The 12,115-nt window shown below is 44.7% G+C and overlaps 1 protein-coding gene across 1 annotated transcript; it reads left to right on the top strand.

Moving 5' to 3' along the window:
* The first annotated feature begins 7,223 nt into the window (after positions 1-7,223).
* ankrd66 (ankyrin repeat domain 66) lies at positions 7,224-11,725 on the top strand. Its single transcript, XM_080193255.1, has 3 exons — positions 7,224-7,383; positions 10,376-10,604; positions 10,917-11,725. Exons 1-3 carry the CDS (start codon positions 7,245-7,247, stop codon positions 11,173-11,175), a joined length of 627 nt encoding a protein of 208 aa, XP_080049381.1. The 5' UTR covers positions 7,224-7,244; the 3' UTR covers positions 11,176-11,725.
* Positions 11,726-12,115: the final 390 nt, after the last annotated feature.

The raw sequence follows: 12,115 nt of genomic DNA, 5'->3' as shown, positions 1-12,115 counted from the left end.
AGAAGCCTCCCACTTGCCAACCGTGGACTTGCCAGCTAACAGTCCCTCCCAATCAGTGTCCTGCAGCTCCCTCCTAATCCTGCCATAGTTCGCCTTTCCCCAGTTCAGCACACTCCCGTTCGGCCGGCACTCGTCCCTTTCCATTTTTATCCTAAAGTAGACGGACTTGTGGTCACTATTAGCCACATGTTCGCCTACCTCTACCTCTCCCACCTGCCCCGGCTCATTACCCAACACTAAATCCAGTATAGCCCCTCCCCTAGTCGGACTAGTTACATACTGCTCTAGAGACCCTTCCAAAACACATTTCACAAACTCCTCTCCCTCCGTACCCCCAGCTCTAGGCCCCCTCCAATTCACTCCAGGAAGATTAAAGTCACCCACTACAACCACCCTATTCTTCCTGCACCTATCCAAAATGCCCCTGCAAATGCCTTCCTCCACTGACCTCGGGCTGTTGGGTGGCCTATAATACACCCCTAGCAACGTAATCTCTCCCTTTTTATTCCTCAACTCCACTCACAGTGACTCAATCCCTATCTCTTCTATATTGTCCTCCCTCTGCACTACTGTGATGCTTTCCTTGACTAACAGTGCCACCCCTCCTCCTCTCTTCAACCCTCCTCTGTCACACCTAAAACACTTGTACCCAGGAACATTCAGCTGCCAGTCCTGCCCTTCCCTTAACCATGTCTCTGTTACAGCCACTACATCTAACTGCCTCACAAACATCAAGGCCCTAAGCTCATCCGTTTTCCCTACCACACTCCTAGCATTGAAACAGACACAGTTCAACCCACAAGTGTCCCTCGGAACCTCCTTCTCCCTGATAACATCCTATAGTTGATATCATCATATAGTTGTTTCAGTGATTGTTCACCATGAGGCCAAAGGAAGAAAATGTCATTGATGTATCTAGTGTATAGCATCGGTTGAAGATTCTGTGTGGTGAAGAAGTCTTGTTCGAACCTGTGCATGAAGATGTTGGCATATTGAGGTGCGAATTTGGTCCCCATGGCTGTTCCACGTGTCTGGATGAAAAACTGGTTGTTGAAGGTGAAGACATTGTGGTCCAGGATAAAGCAGATGAGTTGTAAAATTGCATCTGGAAACTGGCAGTTATTGGCATTGAGTACTGAGGCAGTCACAGCAATGCCATTATTGTGGGGGATGTTGGTGTAGAGTGCTGAGACATCCATTGTGACGAGGAGTGTCCCTGGTTCAACTGCTCCATGTGTGCTGGGTTTCTGTAGGAAGTCCGTAGTGTCACGACAAAAGCTGGGGGTTCTTTGTACAATGGGTTTCAGGATGCCCTCGACGTAGCCAGAGAGGTTCTTGGACACACGCATCTCCATCAAGGACGGTCACCTTAGCAACTCACTGTACTGCAAGCCCACAGACAATCTCACAATGCTCCACTTCTCCAGCTTCCACCTTAAACGTGTTAAAGAAGCCTTACTTAAAAATCTGCCCTAAGGATCCCAGCTCCATCTCAGTATTAGCACAAGATTCTGCCCAGAGGGGCCACTCTTCGTAATATATTTTCTGATTTTCTTTTCCATATGGGACGTTCCTCTGTCTCTATACGTTTCCTGCCATTCTATATTTAACGACAAGGGGTAGGGAGGCGATTGGACTGCGGGGTGGGGGTAAAGTTATAGGCGCAAACATTTGTTTACAGAGCGACTGATGGCCCTTTGTGTCTGTGGACTTACAGTGGCAGGAAGTGAGGGGGCAGAGGAGGAGAACATAACCTGGCCAGAGGGGAAGTTTGCAAGTATGAGATTTCAGGGTGCAGTTATTCACAGAATGGCGATCACTGAACGTTGCAGCAAGTCACCAAATCGTTCCATTTTGTTATACTTCATACACAATGGGTAAAGGGAATGTCAGCTGTGTGTAGGTGGTACAGAGCGCCCAAACAAAATCCTGACTTGCTGTCGTGGCAGACAATACATTTATCGCGAGGAGGTAATGGAATGGCTTGTTCACTTCCAACTGCTTATCGTTCTAGTTTGGTCACTATGCTTGGTGGGTCAGTGCGACTGCACAGGTTTGTCAGTTAACAAATGGCCACTTGATGTGTCTTATGGTAGCATAAACTCTGCTTGTTAGGGAGGGCGTCAACTCCTTCAACTAGCGCCTAGCAGACTTTTAATGCGGCCCCCCCACTTCCCCCGAAATACATTGGGGTGCAGAGCCACAGCTTTGGCATTCAAACCTTCGAGATACACAAGTCTCTGAAGGGGAAATGGGCTACCCGCTGAAGCCAAACTACACCTTAACAATTACACACAGGCAGCATCTCTGGACGTGTCCAAATGCAGCATGGGAAACACCCTGCCTCAAGTGTTTCCGGAAATGGTCTCCACCAGCCCATTACCAAAGGAGGAATAAGATGGCACATCCAGAAGGCCTAGGCATGAGATCAAAACATGAGGTCTGCTGCAGAGCACAGTGCGTGCTAGACAGTAAGTTTTAAATGTCAAGGTTTTAATCCCAATAGTTTATCATTGTGGAAACGCTGGGCTGTTAAAGTTAACAGTCTGGCAGCACCAAATATGGGCGACTGCTCCAAGTCACGACATCTTATCTTGCCCCAAAGCTAAGGATTTGATATTTGTGGATGTGGTGGGGGTGGGATTTCAGCATGATTGATGAGCGACTTAGTTTAAGATCTATTTAAGCTAACAATGAACCAGCCGGTGGGGGTGGGGTGTGTGTGTGTGAGGTGCAAAATCACTGCCTTATCGATTAATTTTTCATAACTGCTGGAATACGGGGTTCTTGTGTTTAAATTACACACTCTTCTGAAAGGCCACATTTCGAATTGTCAGAAGGCAAGGATGTGACCCCGAGGAAGGTGAGCAAGATGGGAAAAGCCAGGGACAGGAGATTTCTTCCTCTCCTTGGCGATTAGTGCGGACGGGCACGAGGCAGCTCAGAAATGGTTAAAAGGGGCACAGAAATTGAACTGGCCCAAGTCTGAGAAACAAACAGTCGCCGCTACCTAGATTGAACCTCTCTGATGAGGGAAAGCACGAGTCACGCCTCGGTGAGAACAAGCACTGAAGAAGGAAGACAGGAGGGGCCACACAGAAAGCAGCAGGAAAACTCCACAACTGAACAAGCAACACATCCCAGACAGGCAAAGCACGTGAGGGCAGTGTAGTCTATGGTCAGTCGGTAGCTTCCGTCTGGCTTATGGACTGGCCACATTGGGGAGTTGGTGTTGGACAATGTGGGTCTTAAGATACCCTGGGTGACCAAAGCCTGAACAATTTCCTCAGTGGTTTGTAGTGCCTCGGGCTTTATGGGGTATTGTTTGTGGGGAGTGTGGACCGGCCCGCGTATGAGTAGGGGAGGGATTCTTACGAGGCCGCAGTCTTGTTTTCCTTGGGGACCCAGTATCCCTGAATCCCACATATACGTATATTATTTAAATTCTATGCCTTTTAAGCACAATCATGGCCATTAATTATTCCCAAAAGGCTAAGAAATTCCAAGAATCTATTTCAATTTAATCCAATCCAATTTCCAAATTTTATTTAAACTCTGCGTCAAACCCACTGTTGTAAAATCACAAATAGGGGAAGAACATTAAAACATTAATAAAACAACAAAAACATTGACACAACCACTTTAACAAACACACACACAGACACACATGAGAACTTCCAACATGCATTCCACATTACCTTCATCATGTTTTTAATTAGATTCTTGTTTTCGTGTGCTAGATAGCAGGTGAGGGGCCCTTCTGGTCCCCACTTAGAGGTGGTACTATTGCTATCCATTTAGTTTTCTTTACTAGGGTCAGTAGTGTACCAACCCTGACTCTAATGCTTTCACAGATACTTGTGTGTGTATCTCTGATTGGTTTACGGTCTCGTGTTCCCACTGTTAGTACGTTTGTACCTTCAGTGGCACCCCGCAGAGCCCGGCCTGCGTGTAGCAGGGAGATTGCTGCTCTCAGAGGCGGGTGAGCTCTGTACAGTCTCCCCGCAGGGAGCACAGCGTACGGAGAGACTACTGACTACAGTGACCAGGGCCACTAGCTCCTACCCAAACTCCTATCGCTAAATCAACTCTTAGAGGGCAGCCGTTTCCCTATCTCCTTGGGAGTCACCCGGACTTGGGTGCAGACTGGCGTGTAGTCAACCGTGGGTCGGAGTCCCCCGACGTGTCGTCGCTTTTTCGCGCTACCAGAGGTCTCCTGCTTGTAGTGGTCGAGGCACTCAGAGGCTCCAGACTTAGTAGCGCCCGGACATGTAGCAAACTCCTCGCAGATTTTGCCCCCAGTGGCCCGATCTTTTGCGCCTGCAAAGGTCCTTACTGACTTGCAGCACCTGGACTTGTGCCGAACTCCTAGAGTCCGACCTCAGCGGCCCGAAACCTTGGACATCCTCCTTAACCTTAATTCCCAGGGTGCTGTCCCTGCCTTATACCTTAACCTTAAATCCCAGGGAAATGTCCCTGCTCTGTACCTGTTAACACCTGTTCTGTTGGGTCCCCTAGTGGGCAGTCAATCTATGGTCAGGCTTGTTGGGGGTCAGCGGAATGTAAAAATAACACAATCAATCACAGTTCGCAATCCCAGTCGCCCACCCAAAAAGAAACTTAAACCCACCTTACCGCCGTACAGCTATCGAATGGACCCTGTTCACAAGTTCAGATCGTGGGAGCTGTGAAACACCGCTCTGGCACTGGGATTTGATGAAATGAGTAAACATATTCACCCAGTGCCAGGAGACGGCATTCCAACAATGGTTGCGATCCCGGACAAGCCCCCAATTGTTAGCGCGAGTGGGCGAACACGACCACTATGGACTCGGGGTCAGGTTCAACAGCGGTACAGCTTTATTTTTACAATCGATGGAGGTGCAGTCAGGACATACAAACCGAACTGTCCTGAAAGCACTCTAAAGACCTACCACAACAGGCTACAGTTATACCTGAACTTTGGTGTCGTATGCGATTCAAATGCTAATACTTTATTTACAGTATTCGACTTTAGCCATCCTGTCTCGATGTTTTCAAGTGTTGGGGGCGATTGTTTTAAGTGTGTTAATTGTTTTTGTCTGATTGGTTATTAATGGTCTAGAATCTCTGGGGTTTGAACAATGGGTACGTGATTATTCTCAGGAAACTTGAGGGGCCAGGGATGCCTCCTTAGCTATGCTAATCTTTAGTGTCTCCATAGGTTGTTTGACTAGTTAAGAAGTGCTGATTTGGTGGAGTGGGAATGTGTTTTTTTAATTTAGTTCCTGTAGGTGCCATCCTGTCCAGCTTCCCTTGTGTGCTAGCCCTCATTTGCATTCTAAAAGCATGCTCTTGTCTGCTAATCTGTGTCTGTTGCTTTGTGATTTTTAGTGGAGAGGGTCTGAGTGTAATTTTAGTCTGCTTCCATATTGTGTGCCCAATTTCATAAAATTTGTTGTCTGATAACATCTGGGACTTTATTCCAATTGTTTCAGAAGTTGTTAGTCCCTCTGTCCCTCAACCTTCATGCTTCCTCAATCCCCACCAACTTTCATGGCCCTTCATATCCTCCATACTAACTCAATGTCAACTCATGCTCCTCACTCACAATCCACAGTCCCTCATGCCCTCAATGCAGTGGTCACCATGCAGAGACCTCAGGAGTTATGTGGAGAAGGAATAACAATCTAATTTGGCTTTCACCCCAACATACTTGATAGTAAAGAAAACTTCCTATCATAAAATTCCATTCAAAGCTTTAAAGCTCAAATGGTTAATTTCTTATAAAACTTCTATTCAGACACCCCATCAAGGAAAGCTAATCCTTAATTAGCCTCTTTAAGCTGTCAATCAAACTGAACACACAACCCCCTTTACTGAAATAACCACATTTTGCAACTCACCAAGATTTTATACTGACATAATAGCAGTCCTTGGGGAAATGTTAATAGAGTTCTATTGAAACTGCACAACCAGATGTGATTTTTTTTTCCCCTAGGCCCAAGGTTCAGCTGAGAGTTATTTTTAACTATCACCAACAGCAGCTACCTCAATGTTTTTAAAGTTTAAAGAACAGGGCTTTCAAAAACCTTAGATCATGACAATTATACAGTCCTTATCTTCCCTTCAAAACTGTTTAAAGAGAACAAAGAACAAAGAACACTACAGCACAGGGAAAGGCCCTTTGGCCCTTCAAGCCTGCACCGACCATACTACCAGACTTAAGTAAAACCCCCTACCCTTCCAGGGACCATATCCCTCTATTCCCATCCTATTCATGTATTTGTCATGATGCCCTTTAAAAGTCACTACCGTATCCACTTCCACAACCTCCCCTAGCAACGTTCCAGGCACCCACCACTCTGTATGTAAAACAATCTGCCTTATATATCTCCTTTAAACCTTGCCCCTCGCACCTTAAACCTATGCCTTCTAGTAACTGACTCTTCCACCCTGGGAAAAAGTTTCTGACAATCCACTGTCCATGCCCCTCATAATCTTGTAGATTTCTATCAGATCGCCCTCAACCTCCATCACTCCAGTGAGAACAAACCAAGTTTCTCCAACCTCTCCTCATAGATAATCCCCTCCATACCAGGCAGCATCCTGGTAAATCTTTTCTGTATCTTCTCCAAAGCCTCCACATCCTTTCGGTAGCGTGGTGACCAGAATTGAACACTATATTCCAAGTGCTGCCTATCTAAGATTCTATAAAGCTGCAGCATGACTTCCCAATTTTTAAACTCAATACCCCTTATTGACTACCTTCTCCACCTGCATTGCCACTTTCCGACCTGTGTATCTGTACATCCAGATCCCTCTGCCTACCAATACTCTTAAGGGTTCTGCCATTTACTGTATAATTCCTATCTGTATTAGACCGTCCATCAATTCTGATTTCCTGTAGGTTAGGATCCTCGAAACAGCTCAAATGGGTCTGTTTGAGCTCACCCTTAGTTCAAAAGGCCTGCAGAGTTCAGTTTTCCTGCCTCTGCGACTCACACCCCTTGCACTTTCCCTAGTGACAACTTAGATTTAAGTCACGCCAGCAGTTTAACAGAGCCACAAATCCTTCCTAAAGTCTCGAAAAGCAGACCCAAAACCCTCTCAACTCAGCAATTTTTTTTGAGACACCTTTTTGTACGTCCGGTGAGCACAGCTCGGGGTCGAGGGGCGGCGCCAGGCCAACGGGGCGGGAGCGGGGGCGGGGCCGGGGCCGGGGCCAGGGCCGGGCTCGCGGGGTTGCCGGGCTCGCGCCGGGGATGACGGAGCTGCACGGGGCGGCGGCGGCCGGTGACACGGAGCTGGTGGAGGAGATTTTGCGCAGCGGCTCGTGCGACCCCAACGCCAAGGACCTGCACTGGAGTCTGCGCACAGCGCTGCACTGGGCGGCGGTACAAGGTCAGCGGCAGCGGAGCCCAGGCGCTCCCCTCCCCTACCCTGGCCTGGCAGTCCCTCGATGTATTGTTACAGGCATTCCTTCCTTACACTGTCCAAACTCTTTCCCCCCAAAACCCCCTTCTTCCCCCCAGCTCTCTCTCCCTGTCTCTCTTCCCCTCACCACCCTCCAGTCCATTGCTTTCTCTCCCTTTAGTTGATCAACTGAGTTGATCTCGGTGGTGGTGTGTTTACTGATCACCCAGAGAGTCCTAGTTGCTGTGGTAACTGACGCTCTTTTGTATGCATGGTGCAGTCTGGAGTTGCGGATACTAAGTAGTCCAAGCTCCGATTTCCTTTCTTTGTCCTAATTTCACTTGCGTTTGTTTATTTGGTTTGACCTTAAAGGAAGCCAACTTTCCTTTCCATCACACTCCGAAGGCTAATCATTTTAACTCGAAATGTTAACTCTGTTTCTCTCTGCACAGATGCTGCCAGACCTCCTCCCCGCCCCCTCCTCGCCACCACCCCGCCCCCCTCGCCCAGCATCCACTTTCTGATTTCGTTTCAGATTTCCAGCTTCCGCAGTATTTTACTTTTCTGTATTTTCCATCAGGTGGCTGACCAGAAATTCACCCCTTCCCCCCTCCCACTTTCATCCCCTGGCATTAGAGTGTGTTGGAAAGATTTACAGTTTAATAATCGGCTTCCTTGACCCTTCAGGTCCTAGGATGGGACTGGCACCTGGAGCTTCTGGCTCCAAGATAGGGATGCTACCCACAGTGCCACAAGACCTCTTGGAATGAAGCTTGTATTTAATCAAATTCATAGATCTTATCATAGAATCCCTACAGTTCAGAAGGAAGCCATTTGGCCCATCGAGTCTGCACCGATCACAATCCCACCCAGGCCCTATTCCAGTAATCCCACATTTTTACCCTGGGATATTTTACTGGGCATTCCCAGTACGGAGCTTGACATTTGTCATCAAGTTATCCAAGCAACTAGCTGCATTAAAATATTTTCATAGTTGCAAGTAGGAAATTCAAAGTACTACGATAAAACTGCTTTTTTAGATCAAACAAATTAAAGATTGGAACACAGACATGGGGTGAAGGCAAAGTATTATGGAAAAGATTATTAAAAGTTAAAATGTAGCCTAAAAATCTACAAAGTTATCACTTGAAGATGCTCCACAAATATGAAATTATTCTTTAAGGGCAAGGTTGATTCATCAAACCTATTAATCATTGTTGTTAAAAACCCAAGACACTTGATTGAACAAGGAGTATTTTTTGTTGGGATTCTGACAGTGATATGGGAGCGAGAAAATTGGTGTTCTTGCTGATTTTGTGATTACTGCCTATGGGGATGGGTCCACAGCTCACTCTTTGATGGACCACAACATCAGGATTTCCATGCTAATTTGTGTATGTCCAATATCCTGAAGTTGCAGTCAGTTTCAGTGGGGAAATGATGGAAAATACTGACCGTTCATAAGGTCATAAGAAATAGGAGCAAATCATTTGTCCCTTCAAGCCTGTTCTGCAATCCAATAATCTCATGTCTGATCTGATTGTGGTCTTAACTCCACTTTCCTGCTGTTCCCCCCATAGCTTTTGTAGATAAAAATCTCTTAACTAAGCTTTGAACATATCTCACTGTGGAAGAGAACCCCAAAGACTATCAATCTTCATCTCCATCTTAAGTAGGAGACTCCTTATGTTTAAACTGTCTCCCATAGTTCTAGATTCCAGCACAAAGGGGAAACATCCTTTCAGCATCTACCATGTCAAGTCTCCGAAGATACTTATATGTTTCTATAAGATCAGCTCTCATCCTTCTAAACTCTAGTGAGTACAGACCCAATCTGCTCGTCCTTTCCTCATAGGACAACCCCTTCATCCTAGTGAACCCTCTCTGAACTGCTTCTAATGCAAGTATATTCCTCCTTATGTAGGGAGACCAAAACAGTACATAGTACTCTAGATGTGATCTCACCAATGCTCTTTAAAGTTGTAGTAAGACTATTTCCCTACTTTTATGTTCTATCCCCCTTTCTATAAAGGCCAAAATCTGGGCTATCAATAAAGGTACAGCTGGAACAAAATTTCAGTATGATGGCATGGAACACTTTAATTCTTTTTGGAGTTATATGCCTTGCTGAAGCCTTTATCTGACTTTTGGCTAAAGTTACAAATTCATCATGTGGGGAATTCAAGCATAATCCACACAGTGTAGCAGGAATGTGAGAAACTAGGGTGCCCTGTTTTCATGCCCTTTTTTAGTTGCTTTGAATGTTTAAGGATATGATCCTAAAAACTTCTTTAAACTGGTTTTCTTGTTTCTGTAGTTCTGGTTTTAATTGTCTTTCTCTTTTGCATACAAACTAATTTGCATACAGTGTAAGACTCACAGGGCAGAATTTTCCTGTGTCATCCGCCACGGGAATCATAATGGGCATGGGGGCAGACTATACAAAGGCCCGTTGACTTCGGGCGGGATTTTCCAGTCTTGGGGCGAGTGTAGCCGGATAATCCCGCCCACTGTCTTTGCACATGTGATTGTTCATATAGTGCAGCGCTTCACTGTAAATGCTTTTTTGGAGTCACACCAAAATATGCTCTTTTGATTCTTCTCGCCAACAACATCAACTTATATTTGTATAGCAGCTTCAATGTAATAAAACACCACAACACACAATGTCCCTGTTAATGAAAAATAAGACAAAACACTTTTTAACTGAGATTAAGACAAAACACTTTTTAACTGAGATTACCTTTTCTATATACTGTTTTATTCTGAGAATTATTTTGCCAGGAACTTGTAAGGATGGTAAAAAATTTTATGTTGCCAGACCCAATTAAATTATGCTGAACTAATTTTCAATTGTAAAATCTTGAACATATCTGTGAGTATGAATATCAGGAGAATTTAAACCAGGATTTATGTAGATCAACATGTTTAATTTAAAATTAACCTTTAATTTGATTGCCTTATTTTGTTTTACTGACAGGAAAAGCAGAGATGGTTAAACTCCTCATCTTAAATGGAGCTCGACCTTGCTTGAGAACGGAGACTGGATGGACTCCAGCACATTTTGCTGCAGAATCTGGAAAATTATCTGTCCTTCGAATGCTGCATTCGCTACATTCTCCTATTGACAAAGCAGACCTTTATGGGGATACCCCCAAAAGAATTGCAGAAATATATGGGCAGAAAGACTGTGTTAAATTTCTTGAAATGTGAGTGGTGGGATATAAATATTTATAAAGAGATCTTGCTATATTTGTGATGATGGATGTGGACATTTGAATTTATATGTTGGAAGTGAAGGGGGGGGTGTCTCGAATTTGAAAAAAATCTAGTGTTGTGCAGTTTTAATAAATTACATATGGCAAAGTAAATTGACCAAACAACTGAATTTATATGGTAAATATAATGATGTTTTAGAATAATTATTTCTAAAAATAAATTGTAGAAATTCTTAAAATGATGAGAGCATTCAGCACAAATTATTCTCATACATAATGAAATTATTTTGCTTTAATTTTCAGAGCTGAGCAAGAATGTTCCAATTACAGGAGGGTCGCTGAAATGAAAGGGAATTTATTGGATGACACAGATGAAGAGTGGGAAAACCAGAAGGAGGAGGAAATGGCTGAAAGGAGGGCAACTGCCAAGACCGAGACTAACAATGCTCGTGGTGTTCACCAAAGCCACAAGATCTATCCACGCACAGAAAGACCTAAGACAGCGACTCAGAAAGGAAAGTTATCAAATAGTAAGAAGGCTTGCAAAAAAAAGGAAAGATGAAATCCAGCTCCAGGTTAAATACAGCCAGAGTATAATTTAGTATATAACTAAACTATCTGAAGTAGCTTAAATTGATAGTTTCATTTAGTGTGAATCAAGAACAACCAGCAAACAAATTCACCAGAGTAATTTAAACACTGGTAAAACACTATATTGTTATGCACTATCAATACTATAACTGTGTATCTGTCTTTATCATGCTGCTCCTTCGTCAGGTGACTAGGATTTCAGTTCACAAACAGGGCATATAAAGACACAAACTCAATTTACAAAATAATGGTTGGAATGTGAGTCTTTACAGGTAATCAAGTCTTAAAGGTACAGGCAATGTGAGTGGAGAGAGGGTTAAGCACAGGTTAAAGAGCTGTGTATTGTCTCCAGCCAGAACAGTTAGTGAGATTTTGCAAGCCCAGGCAACTTGTGGGGGTTACAGATAGTGTGGCATGAACTCAAGATCACGGTTGAGGCCGTCCTGATGTGTACAGAAGGAACAGCGCTCCGAAAGCCAGTGGCTTTTGCTACCAAATAAACCTGTTGGACTTTAACCTGATGTTGTAAGACTTCTTATTGTGTTTACCCCAGTCCAATGCTGACATTACCACACCGTGGCTGAAATATAAATTAGCCTTTAATTGCTTGGAATCTTTTGGCGGTATCTGTATAACTATGGGAAGGACAATATTGTCCTGGTATTTTTGAGAAAATTCACATGTAATGGATTTACATTGAAACTTCAGTACTTCATTGATTCTGGGTGGCACGGTGGCACAATGGTTAGCACAACTGCCTCACAGTACCAGGGACCTGAGTTTGATTCCCGGTTTGGGTCTCTCTGTGCAGAGTCTACACACTCGCACCATGTCTGCATGGGTTTCTTCCGAGTGCTCTGGTTTCCTCCCACAGTCTGAAAGATGTGCTGGCTAGGTGTGTTGGCCATGCT

Source organism: Carcharhinus amblyrhynchos, chromosome 7, assembly GCF_965287045.1.
Source record: "Carcharhinus amblyrhynchos chromosome 7, sCarAmb.v2.hapA, whole genome shotgun sequence".
Lineage (NCBI taxonomy): Eukaryota > Metazoa > Chordata > Chondrichthyes > Carcharhiniformes > Carcharhinidae > Carcharhinus > Carcharhinus amblyrhynchos.
Note: the sequence above shows the minus strand (reverse complement) of the source record. Positions and strands in the feature narration are given on the sequence as shown.